Raw genomic sequence first — 20505 nt, 5'->3', positions numbered from 1 at the left:
TAAGACTTGCTTTGTGGTCTAATATATGACCTACACTGGAAAATGCTCCATGTACACTTGTGAAGGACGTGTATGCTGTTGTCTTTGGATGGAATGCTCTGTAAACATCTAAGTCCATCTGGCCTAATATGTCATTTATGGCTAATGTTTCCTTACTGATTTTGTCTGGATGTTCTATCCATTGGTATAATGGGACAATAAAATCCCTTATTATTAGTGTATTGCTATTTCTTCCTTTAGGTCTTTTAATATTCATTTCATGTATTTTAGTGCTCCTCTGCTGACTGCATAAATACCCCTTTATCATTACGTAACACTGTTGTCTTTTTTTTGTCTTTGTTTTAAGCTCTATTTTGTTTGATACAAGTATAGTTACTCCTGCTTTCATCTGGTTTCCATTTGCATAGAATATCTTTTGGTTTATTGACTTTTCTCTATTATTTTTCTACTCTCTATTTCATTTATCTCTAGTCTATTTTTTCCTTCCTTCTGCTAGATTTGGGTTTATTCTTCTTGCTCTAGTTCCTCAAGTTGTAAAGTTAGGTTGTTGATTTGAAATCTTTGATTTTTAATGCTAAGCATGTATAGCTTAGCACTGTTTTTGCTCGGTCTCTTAAGTTTTGTTTTTGTTTCTATTCATCTCAAAATATTTTCTAATTTCCCTTTGATTTCTTCGATTCATTGATTAATAGCATTTTAATTTCCATTTTTTCCTAGTTCTACTCCTGTAAAAAATTTTTTTAGTGTTTATTTTTGAGACAGAGCACAAGCTGGGGATGGCAGAGAAAGAGGAGGAGGAGACACAGAATCCAAGACAGGCTCCAGGCTCTGAGCTGTCAGCACAGAGCCTGATGCAGGGCTCGAACTCGTGAACCGTGAGATCATAACCTGAACTGAAGTTGGATGCCCAACCTACTGAGCCACCTAGGCACCCCTCTAGTTCTACTGCTTTAAAAAATATATAGATTTATTTATTTTGAGAGAGAAAGCAGAGAAAGCATGAGCAGGGGAGGGCCAGAGAGAAAGGGAGAGAATCCCAAGCAGGCTCTGCAGTTAGTGCAGAGCCCTACATGGGGCTCGAACTCACAAACTGTGAGATCACGTCCTGAGCTGAAATCAAGAGTTGGATTCTCAACCCACTGAGCCACCCAGGTACCCCTTAGTTTTACTTTTTAAAAAAAGTTTTAGAGACAGTGCCTGAGCAGGAGTGTGTGTGTGTGTGGGGGGGGGGGGGGGGGGGAGACAGAGGATTCCAAGTGGGCTCTGCACTGACAGCAGATAGCTGGATGTGGGGCTTGAGCTCATGAACCAGATCATGACCTGAGTTGAAAGCAACTCAGTCGCTTAACCAACTGAGCTACCCAGGCACTCCTCTGATCTTTTACCTATACTGAGACTTATTTTATATCCTAACGGATAGCCTATTCTAGAAAACGTCCCATGTGCACTTGAAAAGTGTGCGCTGCTGTTGTTGGGTGGAACGGTCTGTAAATTTCAGTTAGATCTAGTTGGTTTATGTGCTGTGTTAAATCCTTTATTTCCTTACTTTGGCTGGTCATTCTATTATTGAGAGTGGGGTGGTAAAGTCTCCATCTACTACCGTAGAACTCTACCTTCAATTCTTTGTTTTCCCTTCACACAGATTTTTATTTATTTTGAGAGTGAGTGAGCGAGCTGGGGAAGGGCAGAAAGGGAGAGAGAATCCCAAGCAGGCTCCACATTTGTCAGTGCAGAGCCCCAGATGGGGCTCAATCTCATGACGGTGGAACAGGAGATCACAACCAATCTGAGCTGAAATCAAGAGTTAGACACTTAACCAAATGAGCCACCTGCACACCCCTTCCTTCATAAATTTTCTGGTCTGTTATTAGTTGTGCCAATGTTTATAATTGTTCTTTTTGCTGTATTGACACTTTTATTAACATATAATGTCCTTTTTTCTTTTATAACCTTTATTATTTTAAAATCTATTTTGTCTGATATTAGCATAGTCACCCCCTATCTCTATGGGTTACTATCTGCATGGAGTATCTTTTGCCATTCTTTCACTTTCAATCTATTTGGGCTTGGATCTTGAGTCTCTTTATAGCATGTAGTTGCCATCATGTGTTTTTATTTATTCTGCCAATCCCTCTTTTGATTAGAGTTTAACCCATTTACGTTTAAATTAATACTGGTAAGGACAATTTTGTCATTGTGCCATTTTCTGTATACCTTAAAGCTCTATTGTCCCTCATTTCCTGCATTACTGTAATCTTTTGTGTTTAGGTGATATTTGTAGTTAAATGTTTAAATTATTTTCTCATTTTCTGTCGTACATATTCTATATGTTTTTTTGAGGTTACCACAGAGATTACATTTAACGTCCTAAAGTTGTAACATTCTAATTTGAATTAATACCAGCTTAAATTCACTAATTTACAAAGACTGTTTCTCTCCCTACCCCGTCAATTAACTGTCACAAAACTACATCTTTATGCAAAGTAGTGTCCAAACACAAAGTAATAATTCTTTAAAATTCATCAGTTTCTTCAATTATGTAGAAAACAGGGGCATACCTTGTAAGGTTTTTGTTGTACGGTGGATACTTGAATCTAACCAAGTGTTAACTCTGGAAATGATTCTTTTCCATCCCCAGGGCTTGTTGGGTTGTTACCATTTCAAATTACATGTTATGTTCAGTTATAGATGGTCTCTGTGCCAAGGGTCATCCTGAGGTATAAACTTTTTTGAGAGAAAAGTGTGTGTTTGAGCACAAGCAGGGGCAGGAGCAGAGGATCCCCAGCAGGCTCTGTGCTGCTAGCTGGGAGCCTGAAGTGCAGGGCTTGATCACACGAACCACAAGATCATGACCTGAGCTGAAATCAAGAGTCAGATACATAACCAACTGAGCCACCCAGGTGCCTCTAACGTAGAAACCTCAGCTCTTTTCAGACCAAGTTTTTCCCTGAGCATGTACACTTTCTATTTTTCCCTTGTAAATTCAGTTGCTTTCATACATCAGTCTTTGTTATCTGGCAAAAAAGGGGCAAAGATGAGAAAATTGAAGGTGGCGGGGGTACTCTCTCTTTACATCCCCTGTTAAGTCATGTTAGCCTGAAGAGGAGGGGCTTGCAACAATGGGGGGAGGTGCAACAATGGCCTCTCTTTGCACTCTGATCAGAAGCTGCAATCCTAGAACAGATCCCTGCTACTTGGAGGACAGGGTCCTTTTGGCCCACCCTGGCTCCCCTATCAGATGTGAGATCTCTGTGGGAGGGCCTGTAGCCTCTTCTCAGGGTACGTTCACACAAGGGCAGCGTCCACTTGCCATTTGGTTAACTGCTTAGATGAGGCAGCAAATGTCCTCAGTAGACATCCTCAGAACCTGCTAGTAATGGAGGAAATGGATTCCAGTGAAAGGCAATGTATCACAGAGGTCCCCGAGGACTCCAATCACCATCCCCTATTGTAAAGCAACCTCCGGGAGCCCCATTTCAAATCCCTTGTGACACTCTGTCCTCCCTTAGCCACAGTAAACTGGAGCTGCCAAGAGAGCCTACAACAGCTGCGAGTGAACAAACCAACCTGATAGAATGTTGAGAAGCTGTGGAGTGTATCAGACACAGCCTGTCAGGAATTCACATCAGGTTTAAGAACTGAAGGAATAGAAGCTTCACGGGCGCAGGGCACCATGAGAAAGCCAAGTCACGAGGAGTACAGTTCTAGAGGACCAGGAAACTTATGGGCAGTAGACAGAAAAAGAGAAACCCAGGGACGCAGACAGGTGGGCAGCACCCTGGAGGGATGCTGTCTTGCACAGCTGCCTGGAGCCCTGACTGCTACAGTATGTCCACAACGCCAAACTGCAGCCATCTCTGGGTCCTCAGAAGTCGAGACTTGTGTGAGATTCCCAATACCATTATCATGTGACTCCTTGGGAAACCATCCTCCGTCTGGGTTAAGTTTTCAATCAAAACAGCTTGTAGTTATGTCTAAAAAATTTTCTTCAGTGTTGGAGGTCCCCAACCCTGCCACTAGAGAACAATCCTTGACCTAGCAGCCAGGGACCTCCTGCTGGGTGTGGGCCTTTATCCAAACTCTGAATGGGAAACCTGGTCTAAGGAGGGTGAAATTCTATCATTCATGGGTGCTCTGATTCTGCTCCCTCTGGGAAAGGGGTTTGGGCCTGCTCTCTCCAATCTGGGGCACTGGGACTCAACAGGCAAGGCTGTTTGGAGACCCCAAACTTCCCAGGATAAATAAAAGTGCATCCTTGTCTGACCAGTCTTCCACTGCTGTCAGCCATGGGACTGCCCTCCACTCCCTCCTGGACTCCCAGTGGCTTAGCTGCCCCTACAGGAGAATGCAAATAGAACTGTTCCTGCAGCCTTATAAAGCTTCAAGGGCTTGACTTTGCAGATGTCCCTCCCACTGCTTCCAGCCTCATCTGCTGCAGTCCACTTCAGGGAAGGGCCTTCCCTTCCACATTTCTACTCCTACTCATCCTCAGTGATGCTGCTTTTAATCTCAGACAGTCAAGTCCCCAGTCATTTTCTCTCTCAAGTTCTACCCCTCTCCTGTGTGTGCTTTGGTCTGGGAACTCCTCCAGGGTCGGGAACAATGCAAGCTTGCCCAAGGTCTGACGCAGGTCAGGGGCTAAAGGATCTGCTGGGGTACCCGAGGGAATGATGCCCTTCCTTTGGGAGACTGCTTCTGATGGCTCTAGTCCATTCAGTGTAAATTTCAATCAACGTCAAGCAATCTATCATCTTGTCTTCCCTGCACAAACCATCTTAAGGAACAAAGTTCCTCCTTATCTCTGCATTAAGTCCCTCACAGTGCAACAAAGACCTGAAAGCTGGATAGGGCACAGTTCACTAGGCAGAAATGTTGGGGTCCAGCTTGTGTGGGTATGCCACAGGACCTCAGGACAGTTCTCTACCGTCCGGGCTTATTTCTTCCTATGAGGTGCATGTTAATACCTGCGCTACCAACCCCACTGGATACTTTGGAACGACGCTTCTTCCTCCAGTTAAAAGACTGCTAGTACTAGACGTGGCCCAGCTTCACCCACTGGCCCCGAACTCCTCAGTCCTGTTCATCTTGGGCTGGGGGCTTAAATGTTGCCGGCACCAGCTTAGTGCTACCCCATGACAGTGCTGATGGGAGGTGCTCCACTCACTCTGCTGGGAGAGGTGACAGGCTGAGCTAGCTACTGGTTCAGGGTGCTGTCTGCAGCTGTTACAGGATCCCAGTAGGCCCAGGAACTGTCCTCAGCCATAGACCTGACTTGGTCGGAGTACCACTGCAGAGTAACTGTTGCTCATAGTAATCACCTATGGCACACTAATGGCTGCTTAACCACAGGGCTCCCCTTCAACTGTTCAGTAGCTTAAAAATAACTTCTAGCTACTCACTGCTCTCCTCAGTCTACTCTGATCCCTGCTTCAGATGTCTGGAGATCCCAGCACACACACTACCCTTCTATCCCCTTCTTCCAGACAACACCAGTTTTCCCTATCTGCCCCAGCCCAGCAAGAATCCCTCCACTGACATTATTAGGCTTCCATCAGAATTTTAAGTGCTGCATGGTGGAGTTACCATCTCCACTACGGAGAAGTATCCCAGAGAGGCCCAGGCTGGAATCCAGGTCTGATTCCAAAGCCCACGTGAATATGCCCCTTAAAAAGAGCTCACTGGGGTGACTGGGTGGCTCAGTTGTTAAGCATCTGACTTCAGCTCAGGTCACGATCTCATGGTTCATGAGTTTGAGTCTCACACTGGATAAGCTTAAGCCCCACTTCTCTCTGCCCTGTGCTCACTCGCACCCTCGAAAATAAATATGCAAAGAAGTATAAAAAAAAGCCTCACTGAATGAATAGTATCCCGAAAGCAGGCACTGGAGCAACTCAGACCCTTCCCATGTCTGTTTTGAGATCCTAACACTATTCCCCCAGTCTAGGTTCTGAGGAAAACGTCTCTGCAGGTAGCTATTCTCCCCATATTCTAGTACACAGAATGATTCAGTTTTCTGTAAACCACCAGGTATTAGGGCTGGAGTACAGAGTCCTACTGCAGGTGGACATAAAACCTGAGCCCCGAGCCTTCTAAGAGCAAAGGCTCACAGGGTCAACTACAGAGACTGCATAAGCCAGCCTCGAGAGCTTTGCCAAGTTATTTGCCCATTATCACTCTGCTTTATCTTGTCATGTTTGCAAAAAAGAGATTTTGAGAGCGAGTGAGAGACAGGCAGTGAACAGGGGAGGAGCCAAAGAGAAAAGACACAGGATCCAAAGCAGGCTCCAACCCATGAATTGTGAGATCACACCTGAGCAGAAATTGGACACAAGCCACCCAGGTGCCCCTATAGTCTGCCAATTAAAAGTCAAAGGGGACGCCTGGGTGGCTCAGTTTAGCATCCGACTCTGGCTCAGATCATGATCTTGCAGTTTTTGAGTTCAAGCCCCGCGTCAGGCTCTGTGCTGACAGCTCAGAGCCTGGATCCTGCTTCAGATTCTGTGTCTCCCCCCTCCCCACGCTCTCTCAAAAACAAACATAAAAAAACAAACAAACCAAAAACATCTTTAAGAGACACAAAATGCAGCAAGAAGTCTCTTTTTGACCAGTACGCTTCTAGATTTTCCACTTCAAAAAAAATTTTTTTTAACGTTTATTTTTGAGACAGAGCATGAACGGGGGAGGGTCAGAGAGAGAAGGAGACACAGAATCCGAAACAGGCTCCAGGCTCTGAGCAGTCAGCACAGAGCCCGACGCGGGGCTCGAACTCACAGACCGTGAGATCATGACCTGAGCTGAAGTCGGACGCTCAACCGACTGAGCCACCCAGGTGCCCCTAGATTTTCCACTTTTAAGAAGACCAGCTTTTATTTCAAAGTTCTCTTCAGATCAAAGGCTTTTACCCAGTGCTTACTGCCCTGGAGTAAATGGGACGGGGGGGACGGGGGGGGGACGGGGGACGACTGCAGCATAGCCCGAGATGGAAAGCACTGTATTAAAAGAATACCTCTTTCCCTTCTCAAACCAGAGGTTCATCGATTCCAGAAAGGACTTGTTTAGAGAAAAATCTCCTCTATGTCCCTTTCTTAAATTCTTTAATGTTTATTCATTTTTGAGAGAGAGACACAGTGCGGGGGGGATGGGACACAGAATCCGAAGCAGGTTCCAGACTCTGAGCTGTTTAGCACAGAGCCCGACTCAGGGCTAGAACTCACGAGCCCTGAGATCATGACCTGAGCCAAAGTTGGCCGCTTAACCAACTGAGCCCCCTAAGCACCCGTTTCCCTTTCTTAACTAGAGATAAAAACTGTATCCAGTTACAGGACTATACACTTAACACCTCAATTCCCCCAAAGTAATTGAAGAAATTTCAAGAACTCAGATTAAGGCAGAACTTTTCAGTTTGTAATTACTTTGGGTTACAGAACAGGAATACAAGACCTAGGGAAAGTCACTGACCCACAGTAATGAGGCAGTGTGTGTTTTGTGAGTGGGACTTGCAACCATGGAAGTAAAACATCCCAACACAAATCCAAACCAGCAGCTACAAAACAGGGCAGAGTTCAATGCTCCAATCATATAAGATAAAAATCTAGACTAATTTTAATATTAAAGCAAAGACAAACTGTAATTTCAACATTGTTTTAATCAAGTAATGTAGCTGTTTAAAACAGGAAATTTTAAAACCGTTGAATAGATTAAAGCAAGGATTACTTACTAAGATAGCTTCTATGGGTAAAATTTTTATTATGTGGATTTGAATTCCATTCTAAGTTTGGCACCAGACTGAATACTGGGCTCAGCCAAAATAGTGTTTAGAAGCCCGAATGGGTTTTCTTTCAGATTAAAAGAAGGAGGGTAGGGGAGAAGAAGAAAGCTCCATAACAAAACCCTATTAGCTTGACATTGGGTATGTTGAATGCAACTTGGCCTAAGTCACCACCAACTCCTACAGAATTTCAGATAATGAAAGCAAAATCGCCTATGGCAAAGAATTGTAACCTATGTAAGATACAAGTTTACAAAAATCTCATCTCTTTGGTGTGACAGAGCACATTCCCTCCTGGTAGGTGCTTCTTCACTCAATATTGACTGAAAGGCAGAGAGAGACCAATTTGCAGATAGATTACTTGATTTTACTTCCTTAAACATCAAGCTAACAAGATTTTATTATACCAAATGTTTATATAATTTCCAATGTGAAAAATTCTTAGATACATTAAGGTCTCATTGTAATCTGTGAAGATGGATCACAGAAAAAAGCCATGTAAGACAGTGCTCCCAACAAAATTAATAACCCTTTGGATTTTTGATTCCTAGTGTACTTTGTGGAAAGAAATAAATGGAACAAGTTTCTCCCCTGAAGAGAATTTCTGATATAGCCATAACCCACGTCAAATGAGTTTAGACCAGCTAATTGAGCCAAGAATTCACCAGCAAGTTATTTCCCAATCTAAATCTCAGGATGGGCTGAGTCAGGCCCCAGTAACCTGCATTCAGTGACCATCAACAGACTTCTTGGGTGTCTGGCTATATTCAACATGAAATAAAAAACACTTTAAGTCTTACACCAAAATATAGGCTTTAACTGGAAGTATGCTCTTAGCTTTTTTTTAAATAAAACATTTTTGGGGGGGGGGGAAATCAAGTTTGAGACACAGTAACACTTATTTTGGCAAGATAGCAACCAAAACCTAAAAAGCATTAAGCTACTAAGTATCCACATGGAAAAGGCATTAAACAAACCATATTATCAGGAGGAAATCCACAATGAACAAAAGATACAGTATGCCTAAAACATCTGAAATTATAATTAAACCCTAAGAATAAGAGTTGAAAAATTATGCTCATTTTGCTAGAGATTAAGTGCACCTTTTCCTGCTTCCCCCAAATAAAGTCATAGCTTACTATATAACCACACCTCAGTTTCAAAATTTTCTCAGTATAAAGCAACAGCTACATACACGTAAAATGCTTATTTGTTAATGTAATAATTCCCCTGGCTCATCCAACGTGCAATGCACATGACTCCAAAGACTACAATTTGGGGTAAGTATACACGAACTGAAAAAACACAATTCAAGTTTCAAAACCTGCTCTTAAAATTATTTATAGGACACTCAGGTCATTTTTACTTCTCAGTAAGATAAAGATGTCACGCTGCCATTTGATGATCAGTCCACCTTGGCATGAGAAGAATGTACATTACCAGATGCCAATTTGAGGGACTGAACACTCAGAAAGTACTTATTTCTCAATGGCTGCAGAGAATTATAAGTAAGCTTATGTTTACATTCTGCTGAAGACACCTTTACAGTCTCAGCATCTAACAACATCTAACAGGCTCCAAGAGTCCTATCAGGTTAATGATGGTGCGGTATTTTAAGGAGCCATTTCAGCGTAAGTCATTCAGAGCCAAAATCTTAAGAATGACCAAAATCAAATCTTTATTTTTTAACTGTATAAATGTGATCCAAATGTGTCCACCACTAATTTTTCAAAAAGAAACATGCTATAAATAAGCAAACTATATCTGCTCACTGATATGTGTATGGACTCCCTAGATGTCTTGTTGGGCTTAATTACAGACCACTCACAGCAATACATTTTTAGTAGAAAGTGTAGCATGATGTTAAGCCATTTTAGCTTTTGCACATACATGTTGCACTTCTGGCTGATGATGCAGAAAGATTTGCAGCATTACACTGTTAAGCTGGGCTGCACCCACCCCTTTAAATGGCATCAATATCAATGTCATCATCCTTGTTGTCAGACTTCACAGCTTCAACTTTAGGTACACTGGCAGTCTTCGAATACACCACCTGATAAAACAAATTTTTTACTGTAAATTTTTATCCCAGTAAACCTATTTATAAAAGTAATAATAGTACAAATCAATGGTCAATAAGAAAAAAAAACTACCCAAACACAGCCTTTATTTTTTCTAAGTTTTTGTCATGTGAAAACCAAGTTCTCTCTCTATGGCCTAACATTTTAATTTTCATACACAACTAGCCCCTCTATACTCAACCTGCTGTTACCTTTGAGCATTCATGGATTATTGCCAATCAAATTGAGAGATTTCACTTACCAAAGATTTTCAGTTACCCAAGACTGCCATTCTAAACTTCCCAAACCCCCACCTCTAACACTATTTACCTCAATATTCTCATCTTCATCATCTTCTTCACCACCAGAAGATTCCTCCTCTGCTTCCTTCAACCATTTTATAAATGGTTCTGCTTTGACACGAATCTCTTTGGCAAGCTCTTTTGAAACATATTTCTTAGACGCCTAAAAAACGTTCAATACAATCTCCTTAGTTGAGGAATCTAAAAAATAATTTTTGAGCCACTCACAGAATTGCCCACATTCAGCTCTTTGAAGGGACTGGGTCACATCCTAATCTGGACTCAACGCCAAGTGGGAATCACCTACGGGCTATCCCAGGGACAGTATTTCAACGTAGAAGTACTAGAAGTTACTTCTTCCAAAAGAGCCCCCCAACAGCGGTCGACACTTCTCATCTTGAAGAGACTGTTTATGTATCTACACTCCCCACCTTTTCTGACCAGCTGATGATGACTTCTTCTTCCAACAGATCTGCATCATACATCTCCTTCAAGATATGGGGAATCTTGGAAATGAGCTGAGCTTGATGCATTGCTACCACACACTCCAAACCGTGAAGAAGGTACCGTTGAGCTTTTTTGTTGTTGTGACAAAACTGGAAATAAACACGTTGGCATTAACAACTTTTCAAAGCACTAAAAGTACATTAATCGTCCCAGTATCATTCCTTAAAGCTCTGGCCTTCAACAGTGATTCAGCCAACCCTTAAAGATCTGTGTGTTATTTTATCTATAAGGGGCTATGTACAGCATTTTCCAGATACTCCCGTGCTTGTGAGGTAGGTCAATCATTTCCATTTTTAGTATGACAGCGAACAACGTTCCCAGGGTCACCCAGCTCTCATCTTATTTATGAACCTAAAATAATTTGCTTACTCGTAGGAAATGGCGCCTGTATTTCTTAATTTGTTCTCTAATCTTCTCGTTAAAAAGAACTTCAGTCAAAACAAGAGGGCCCATGGCTTTTACATCCAATCTTTCTGCTTCAGCAACAATTTCTTTGTCTGATGAGTCAATAATACCTTCTTCTTTCTTTTTCTGCAAACAAAAAGGAAGCAGTTCAGTGCATTGGAGACCTATCTTGCTCCAGAGATGCTAGTTAGTAGTTCCAATTTTCAACGACCTTTTTCCTAATTTATTATGCTTGCAGGACTTATTCACATTTTAAAAATTTATCTACTTTGAGAAAGTGCAAGCAGAGGTAGGGGGAGGGAGACAGAGACAGAATATCTCAAACAGGTTCTGCACTTGAACTCATGAAAAGATCATGACTTGAGCTGAAGTGGAACGCTGAACTGAGCCACCCAGGCACCCCAGTTTCAGGACTTTTCAATGATTATGTGCATGCCAAAGATAGTACCTGGAACCACCTTCAAGAAGTTTTCGAGCAAAACATGGAAAAAATAAACCTGGCACTGGAGTATTCAAAAGACAGCTTGAGAAAAAATTACTCGCCAAGTAACCAGCTTAGTCATAGATACCTTAAAACCCAAGGCTGGATAAAATTGATTTCTTGATCGCGTAATTGTTTAACTGCTCTTGAAGCAACTTGCTTTACCTTAACAAAATCAAACAGGATATTGACCCGCTCTTCAACAGTCCTTTCCAAATCATCACTGAGTGTCAGAACTTTCGCATGGTCACTGATTTCATCCATTCTGCGTCTTTGAGCTTCCTCAGTTGTATCCTCCCCCCAATCATCATCCTCCTCTTCTTCCTGTTAAAAACAAGTATGGTTGGTCAAATACCTTAAGAATAAAAAAAAAAATGCCAGATTTCTAGTCATGTTAATGGCATCAGGTTCATTTTCCACAAACACACATCAGGCTTTTTTAACCACAGGATCAGGAACCTAACATACTGTTGCAATGTTATAACTATGGCTAGTTTCATTCTCTTTGCCCATGTCACCCAAGCATCGTATTTTACACAACTTTAGCGCCTACCATACCATCAACTGTGCACTCACCACAGCATGTGGAGGAGGACTGATCTCATTTGGTGGTGGTGGTGGTGGGGTCTCACTGCTGGACATGGAACCATTTTCCTTGTCTTTGCCCTTCCTGTTTTTCTTTTCCTTTTCTTTCTTTCCTGTACCACTGTCACTATTCTCTACAGGAAAACCAAAAAAGAAGTAAAAAATTAATACTACAGTGTGTACAACACTTCATGGTGTCTCATGAACATTTAAAACCTTGCCCCCTTTTGCTTTGGAACGTTCCCCTCAGAAAACCATACACAAACACAATGCTACTTAATAATTCTAAAAGGACTCATAAACCAAGTTCATCTACCATTATTTCATATGTGAAAACATTCAGGGTAAGAAGAGAATGTCCCCCAAATACTAGAAAAGATTAAGACGTAGTGCCTCAGAAAGAACAGGTAATTAAGTGAAAGTTGGCACTCCTGACCCTCTCTCCCCCCATGAACCTGAACAAAGGCTTATCTCAACCGCACTTCAGTTAACGGTTAGAACGCTGTTTAAGTCTATATAACAGTCGGTCTCATGGAAGAGACCACTGGAATAGGTTAGACTTTCTTGCTATAGCAAGCTCAAATTGCATCAGACAACTTCGATCATCTGACACAGAGTGTTGCTTGCAATGTTCTAGAGCCACTCAAGCTTAAAAAGCGAAGACCCCAGTTCACAAAACAGTATTCCAGAAGTAGATCTTTTGCTGGGATCCCAACAGTTTTATATAGTATCTACTTCTCCCGTTCCAAAAGAACAGATCTTAAAAACCGACAACAACAACAACAAACCGAACAAAGCAGAGTTTTAACTGGCAGTCTTTCAAACGCATAGATTCCACATAACACGGTACAGAGATTAGAAATCCCTTATATTTCAATTTTGTAACAGCAAGAAAGCTTCAGTTTTGTTTCCAACATCAGTTGCTTTTAAGCTAAAATCTTAGAAGTTCATCATGAACACTTACCAGGTGGGTTTTTGAGAATGAACGTGCAGAGTTTATGATGTGTGTCAAGCATGCCTCGATAGCCACAGGCTTTACAAGAATTACCTATTGTTTGCTTCTTTGGATTGACATGCTGCCAGAAAGGAAACAAAGATTAAAAACAAGTATGTCATCTATGATGAAGCAAAAATTCTTCAAGTAGCAAGGTGTTGAAGTATCTGATGGTTAACTCCAGCTTAACGTAAAAACAGTATCTTTTACACAAAATAATCTATGTAGAAGAGTATGAAAGTATTCTAAAAAAATGTGTTGCTTCTGGTTTTTACTTCCAATGAAGTTGTTTTGCCTTCTCGGGAACAGAACTTGGTGGAATCACAGAACTGATCAGAAAAGCAGATAGGTGACTTTTTCTCTTATGGACAAAACCCTCAAGAACACTCACCAGATCGGTTTCAGGATTCTCACACTCAGGACAGAGAACAAATTTTTTAATGAATCCATCCAACATGTCTTGCAGCTTATTCGCCTCATGAGATCCATTGACAATGTAACGGTCATTCTTAACATCAAACTGGGTCTGTGCTCCCAGCTCACAACCAAAATATTTGGTGGGATCTATGGGGGGAGAAAAAGTTCTGTTAACCAAATCTTTGGCTACTCATTCCTCTTTGTACAAATGTCACTCTTTACACTTTTATGTGGAGTTAAAATGTACTGCTTGGGTAATTTTATCTAACAGCAACTAATAAATCAGTTGTTTTTCACCCCCAGGATTCCACTTAACCCCGAAACTAATTAACATACAACTGAAAACAAAACACCCACAAAGTTCGTCATTTCCATATTGATGTTTTTTTCAGACTCCTCCTAAGAGGCATTACTTACACGTTGGAGGCCGATTAAGCGCCTTTGCAACGTCAACCATGTTGACTATAACTGTCTTGATACCATTTCCTTTGCCCTCAACCTAAAGAAAAAAAGAACTTTAATTTTGCATTATCTGCCCCAGGAGCTGCAATCTTTTAAAATCTACAAAAAGAGGGGCGCCTGGGTGGCACAGTCGGTTAAGCGTCCGACTTCAGCCAGGTCACGATCTCGCGGTCCGTGAGTTCGAGCCCCGCGTCCGGCTCTGGGCTGATGGCTCAGAGCCTGGAGCCTGTTTCCGATTCTGTGTCTCCCTCTCGCTCTCTGCCCCTCCCCCGTTCATGCTCTCTCTCTGTCCCAAAAATAAATAAACGTTGAAAAAAAAAAAAATTTAAAATCTACAAAAAGAGCTTAGGCCTCATTACGAAGATCGGGATTACCTTGGCAATCAGACGGGGCATCTTGTAGCGATAGAACTGGTCTGACACACTGCGGTTGACATTGACAGACATTTTGGCTTATTAGTGGCTTTATCAATAAGATGAAGAGATCTTTGATTGCAACTTTTTGGTATCTTCTGTCTGGAGAAGAAGGGATGACATAAACGACTGCAAGAGTTCTCGGTCTCTGACATGAAAAAATTTTCGCCACTGAGGCTGTAAGCTTCTTGTTTGTATGCTATGTTTCCCCAATACAGGTACCAATGGCTGCGCAACAGCTCTGAAAGAGAAAGAGAACACACAACCCCCCCCCCGACGTTTAACGGGATTCCCGCGCGAGGACACCTCCCTTCGCCTAATTCTGCTACATGATGAGCGCACCCAGCTCACGTGGGAAGCGGCCAGCACCCCATCTAACACAGAACACCTGTGGCGGCATAGCAGGCCTCCACCTGGACTAGGGTGGGAGACGCCGCGCTGCTCCAGCGGCCGCGGGCTCGCACCACGCCGAACACACGGCCCGTCGGAGGTCCGCTTCCGTGCAGCGGCCATATTTCAACAACTGCCGGGAGACCGAACCAAGGCCTGCGCTCTGCAAACCTAGCCCGTCTCGCGAAGAAACTTCTCAGGTTCCCTCCCCCACCCCCCACGCCGAGACGGAAAACTACGGACTCGTCCTCCGGCACCGGGCGCTCGCTCCACCCCCACCGGGAAGCGCGCGCTCGCGGCCGTGCGCGCGGACTGCGAGGCGGTGACCGAGCGCGACCTCGACCTCTCCTCCCCGGCTGCGCTCCGGGCCCCGCCGGCCGCGCCGCCGCCCTGCCATGTGCGCCGCCCGGCCTCGGCGCGGCGGGGGAAACGAAACCGGCCGAGGGGCGCCGGCCCGGGCCGCCCCCGCCCCCGAGCGAGCGATGACTCATGAATGCAGCAATTAGGCCTGACTCAGCCCGCGCGGCGCGCTCCCGCGGGGCGGAGTGGGGGGCGGGAGAGAGGAAGGGGGGAGGGAAGCGGGGGAGGAAGGGGGGCGGGGGCCGGGGCGGAGGGCAGGGCGCGGGGGCGCGGGGGCCGCGGGGGCCCGCCCGAACTGCGCCACACGCGCGCGGGTCACGCGGCGCGCCGCCATCTTGTGCGGCCGCCATCTCCCCGCCGGCCCGCCGGCGGACTCACCGTTTTCGTCAAATAAAGACATAAACCCAACGCTGCTCGCCCGGGACTGGGATGAAGTGAGGCGCGCGTGAACCCGAGTCCGAGGAGGGGCGGCGGAGGCGGCGGAGCAGCGCAGCGAGCAGCGGCCGGGCCAGGCGCCGCCGAGCAGCGGGGAGGGGCTGTCCCAGCGACGTCCGGGGTCCACACCCTTCAGCGCCCGGGGCCTGGCGACCTGGCGCGGAGAGACGGCGCCGTGAGCCGCGGGCGTCGGGGCGCCTTCCCCGCCAGCCAGCGGCCCGCGGGGGTCGAAGGGGCGGGGAGGACTGGGGAGGGGGCGCGGGGCCGCCGCCCCTCCACCGGACTCACCTCTGGAATGTTCTCGCTCTGACTGAACAACGCCGCCGCCGCGCTCAAGCTACCCTCGGCCCCTGCGCCCGCCCTCCGCGCCAGGCCGCACGGCTCATTGGCCCGAGGTGCGCCCGAGCTCGCTCGTCATTGGTCCACGTGCCGCGTCAATCGCGTCTTTCTCCGCCCCTCCTGCTTCCTGAGGCTCCGCTCGCCGCCTCAGCCCGCCCCCATCTCCCGGGTCCGGCGTTCCTTCCTCTGTCCTCCCCTCCCCCCGCCTTTCCCAGAGGTCTTCGCGGTCTCGCGAGAGCAGGCTGGCAGCTGCTGTGGGCTGGCCGCGGGGCCGCGCTTTGTCGGTTTGAGCGACGGGGAGGGGAAGATGGCGGTTGACTCCCTTCCCCCGCCGCCCTGGCTTCGCGGCGTTCCCACCGAGTTCCCCTCGCGGCGGGCGCGCGGCCTCCCCAGTGGGTTCCTAGCTGCCCTTTCGGTCCCCTGGGGACGCCCGTCGTCGGTCCTCGAGGCGGAAGTTGTTCCTCCTCCCTGCTCCTTTAGGCCTGGGCAGACGGTGATGATTGGGGGGCCTGGCTCTTTCATGCCAAGTGCTGTCTTTTAAGGTCCGATGCCGGGGTCCATGTACCCGCGGCGACGGTGACTCGCCAAGACACCATTACAGGGTCGTGCGGCCCGTAGCCTGCCTTTCTCGCTCACTCCACGGCTCCCCTCCCCGGCACCAAGCCTGCTGGGGCTAGGCACACCCGCACACCCGTTTTCTAAAGAGGGAAACACCAAATTACTTCGTGACTCCGAGACCCTCCGGAAAGTGCGTCTCGGAGAGGTCTCCGTGTTCTCGTGCTCCACTATAACTTTGCTCAAAACGAGTATCACATTGCGTTACCACTCCCGGAATCCAGTCCACAGTTTATAAATTGTGACTTCCTTGCTAGGCAAAGCATAGCCCAAAGCAGGTGTTCCTAATGAGGTTCCAGAGCGGTCCCTCTGGAATGGCTATTTAGAGCCTCTCATGTTTTCCTCCTTTTGAAGTGATTACAGAAACTCTCCCATTCTTTCAAAAACTTAAATTGTGCTGAAAAGTTTCAGTTGCTACTGTAAAAGCGATCGAGTCCATCCTGAAATTTGCAAACATAGTTGTTGTTAGCCAAGAGCCAAATAATGGAGCCACGGGCTCTAATCTGCTTTCTGTGGTCTCCCCCATCTGAATAAAGTAGCAATGTTGTTGAGGACATGGTGAGGTGGATAAGGGTCTGCCCTTTGTTACAGATCTGTCAAATATGCAAGAAGGTTGGCACTGAAAGGTATGCTGATTTTTATTAAAGTAAATCATGGTTTACAAGCTTCATAAACCATTACAAAATTTTTTTAACATGTATTTAATTTTGAGAGAGGGAGAGAGAGGATCCGAAGCGGGCTCTGCACTGACAGTAGAGAGCCCAGTGTGGGGATGGAACTCACCAACCGTGAGATTGTGACCTGAGCCGAAGGCAGACGCTTAACTGACTGAGGCTTTAAAATTGACAATGTGGGTGAGGAGGTTAATAAATCAAAGGGAAGATCCAGAGTTGAGAGAAGTGATCTGTGTCCTTGGTGCCAGAGCTTCTGTTATAACCACGCAGTGTATATACATGGGGGTATGATTGTTAAAAGAAATGCATAATGCTTTATGGGTACCAGGTTTCCCATCAGGTAAATGGAAAAGGTAGACCCCAAACAAGCTGCTTCTGGTTCAACATGAAATATGCCTTAGCAGCATTGAAACATTGGGGTTTTTGCATAGCTGCACGCGAATGACATTATTTTAGAAACTGTTGGAAAAGATGGGCGTGAAACTAGTCTGAGTTAAGAGGCCTGCCTTCTCAGAAGTATTTTTTTTAAGTTTTTTTTTTTTTTATATTTAGTTGTGAAAGAGAGCATGTGACATGAGCGGGGGAGGGGACAGAGGATCAAGTGGGCTCCGTGCTGACAGCAGGGAGCCCGGATGTGAGGCTCCAACTCGGTGAGATTATGACCTTAGCTGAAGTCGGGTACCTAACCGAGTCACCCAGGTGAGCCTCGGAAGTATTTTTTAATAAAGCTAAATACGAAGTGATTTTCTTTTCTGCCATGTTTGATGGTTTCATATTTAATTTCATTAAAAAAAGTTTGTATTAATTTTAACTTTAATTTTTAGCAGGTGTACCACTCATTTGTATCTAATCAGGGACAGCTCTATTTTTATTTTTTTGAGAGAGAACAAGCGGGGAAGGGGCAGAGAGAGAGGGAGAAAGATGATCCAAAGCAGGTTCTGTGCGGACAGCAGAGAGCCCAATGGCGGGGCTCGAACTCATGAACTGTGAGGTCATAACCTGAGCTGAAGTCGGACACTTAACCAACTGAGCCACCCAGGTGCCCCCTGTATTTTCATTTTCTCAGAGGCTCCACACCCAATGTGGGGCTTGAACTTATGACCCAAAGATCAAGAGTCACGTGCTCTACTGACCAAGCCAACTGGGCACCCCAGAATTTTAGTTTATTTTTTAAATTTACTTTTTTATTTATTTTTTATTTTTTTATTTAAAAAAAATTTTTTTTTCAACGTTTATTTATTTTTGGGACAGAGAGAGACAGAGCATGAACGGGGGAGGGGCAGAGAGAGAGGGAGACACAGAATCGGAAACAGGCTCCAGGCTCTGAGCCATCACCCCAGAGCCCGACGCGGGGCTCGAACTCACGGACCGCGAGATCGTGACCTGGCTGAAGTCAGACGCTTAACCGACTGTGCCACCCAGGCGCCCCTAAATTTACTTTTTTAAAAGTAGGCTACATGCCCAACATGGGGCTTGAACTGGGGATAACTTTTTAAAATTATTCTTGGGGTGCCTGAGTGGCTTGGTTGAGTGTCCAACTCTTGTTTTAGGCTCAGGTCATGATCCCAGGGTTGCATGATCGAACGCCAAGCTCAGCGTGGAGCCTGCTTGAGATTCTCTCTCTCACCCTCTCTCTCTCTCTCTCTCTCTCTCTCTCTCTCTCTCTCTCTCTCTCTCTCCCTCTGCCCCTCCCCCACTCACTAGCTCTCTTTAAAAAAAAAAAAAATTAATTATATGGGGCGCCTGGGTGGCGCAGTCGGTTAAGCGTCCGACTTCAGCCAGGTCACGATCTCGCGGTCCGTGAGTTCGAGCCCGGCGTCAGGCTCTGGGCTGATGGCTCGGAGCCTGGAGCCTGTTTCCGATTCTGTGTCTCCCTCTCTCTCTGCCCCTCCCCCGTTCATGCTCTGTCTCTCTCTGTCCCAAAAATGAATAAACGTTGAAAAAAAAATTTAATAAAAAAAAAAACAATTATAAAATTATTCTTTTTTTTTTTTTTTATTTTTTAAATTTTTTTTTTTCAACGTTTATTTTATTTTTGGGACAGAGAGAGACAGAGCATGAACGGGGGAGGGGCAGAGAGAGAGGGAGACACAGAATCGGAAACAGGCTCCAGGCTCCGAGCCATCAGCCCAGAGCCTGACGCGGGGCTCGAACTCACGGACCGCGAGATCGTGACCTGGCTGAAGTCGGACGCTTAACCGACTGCGCCACCCAGGCGCCCCTATAAAATTATTCTTAACCATACCTTTGAATGCTTCTTAGAGCCTAAGAATTTGCTAAGTGCTTTGGATACACTATCTTGTTTACTTCTTAGTCCCTATGAAGAATTTTTGTCCTTTTTTAAAGAGTTTTTGGTTTTGTACCCTCTCTCTCTGCCCCTCCCCCGTTCATGCTCTGTCTCTCTCTGTCCCAAAAATGAATAAACGTTGAAAAAAAAATTTAATAAAAAAAAAATTATAAAATTATTCTTAACCATACCTTTGAATGCTTCTTAGAGCCTAAGAATTTGCTAAGTGCTTTGGATACACTATCTTGTTTACTTCTTAGTCCCTATGAAGAATTTTTGTCCTTTTTTAAAGAGTTTTTGGTTTTGTACTCGATACAAGATACCTTTCCTAAAATTTTTTTTTTAAGTTTATTTATTTTGAGAGGGAGCGAGAGTGCACATGCACACAGGGGAAGGACGGGGGGTGGGGGGGTGGGGAGAGAATCTGAAGCAGGTTCCTCCCATTCAGTGCAGAGCAAACTGAGGCTTAGAGGAAAAAATTTGCCCAAGATCATATACTAGTAAGTGACAGATCTGGAAATTAAACTGAGATCTGTCTGACCCCAGAGTCTGTTCCCTTAACCATTACATGACACAGCCTTCCCAGGTAAATACAAACATACACAAAACTAGGCAATTGACATGTGAAGTCCCATTTAATCCTTTGACAGTCATGTGAAGTAGTGTTGTTATTCCCATTTTACAGATGAGGAAACAGAGTCAGGAAGGTTAATTTTCTCCAAGTCACCTGCCTAATAAATGGTGGACAGCGTTTGAACTCTAGCTTGACGCCAAGTTCATTGCACAATTCTGCTTCCTACTTCTGGCTCTCCGCCTCATCTGGCTGTATTTACCCCAACCAGGTGCTCGCAGTTTGCTAAGTAATGGGCAGCCGGTGCCTATGAAATCTTTGTCAAATGAGCGCCTGAATGATGCCTTTCAGCACTTGCCTCGAAGGGCAGACGTGAATAGCTGCTGAGAAGGTAAATTGGTAAATTGGCCTTCATGGTGGTTCAGATATGGGTGTCTGTT

The 20505-nt window shown here is 45.2% G+C and overlaps 1 protein-coding gene and 1 non-coding gene across 5 annotated transcripts; both read right to left on the bottom strand.

The window, feature by feature from the left end:
• Positions 1 to 7627: 7627 nt before the first annotated feature.
• On the bottom strand, positions 7628 to 16101 carry EIF5 (eukaryotic translation initiation factor 5). Of its 4 annotated transcripts, XM_045448346.1 has the most exons (12): positions 15868 to 16101; positions 15523 to 15733; positions 14356 to 14635; positions 13937 to 14018; positions 13494 to 13666; positions 13073 to 13184; positions 12100 to 12242; positions 11689 to 11847; positions 11007 to 11168; positions 10562 to 10726; positions 10159 to 10293; positions 7628 to 9821 (listed from the first exon to the last, which is right to left on the bottom strand). In XM_045448346.1, exons 3-12 carry the CDS (start codon positions 14425 to 14427, stop codon positions 9732 to 9734), a joined length of 1293 nt encoding a protein of 430 aa, XP_045304302.1. In that variant the 5' UTR covers positions 14428 to 14635; positions 15523 to 15733; positions 15868 to 16101; the 3' UTR covers positions 7628 to 9731. The 4 variants fall into 4 exon arrangements, with proteins under 4 accessions (XP_045304302.1, XP_045304305.1, XP_045304304.1 ...); XM_045448349.1 differs by having other exon boundaries at positions 14356 to 15733; positions 15868 to 15982; XM_045448348.1 differs by lacking the exon at positions 15523 to 15733 and having other exon boundaries at positions 15868 to 15886.
• On the bottom strand, positions 12610 to 12733 carry LOC123584703. Its single transcript, XR_006705649.1, has one exon. It is a non-coding gene; the product is annotated as a small nucleolar RNA SNORA28 (small nucleolar RNA).
• Positions 16102 to 20505: the final 4404 nt, after the last annotated feature.

This window comes from Leopardus geoffroyi, chromosome B3 (assembly GCF_018350155.1).
Source record: "Leopardus geoffroyi isolate Oge1 chromosome B3, O.geoffroyi_Oge1_pat1.0, whole genome shotgun sequence".
NCBI lineage: Eukaryota > Metazoa > Chordata > Mammalia > Carnivora > Felidae > Leopardus > Leopardus geoffroyi.
This window is presented reverse-complemented; position numbering and strand designations above follow the sequence as displayed.

Bases quoted from the DNA above. Each gene is read 5' to 3' on its own strand.
- EIF5 (XM_045448346.1), bottom strand. From the start codon at position 14,427: ATGTCTGTCAATGTCAACCGCAGTGTGTCAGACCAGTTCTATCGCTAC. The intron at 13,667-13,936 runs GTAAGTAATGCC...CTCCCCCCATAG, and splicing joins GCTTAATCGGCCTCCAACGT to ATCCCACCAAATATTTTGGT. The intron at 13,185-13,493 runs GTGAGTGTTCTT...CCTTTCTGGCAG, and splicing joins AGAATCCTGAAACCGATCTG to CATGTCAATCCAAAGAAGCA.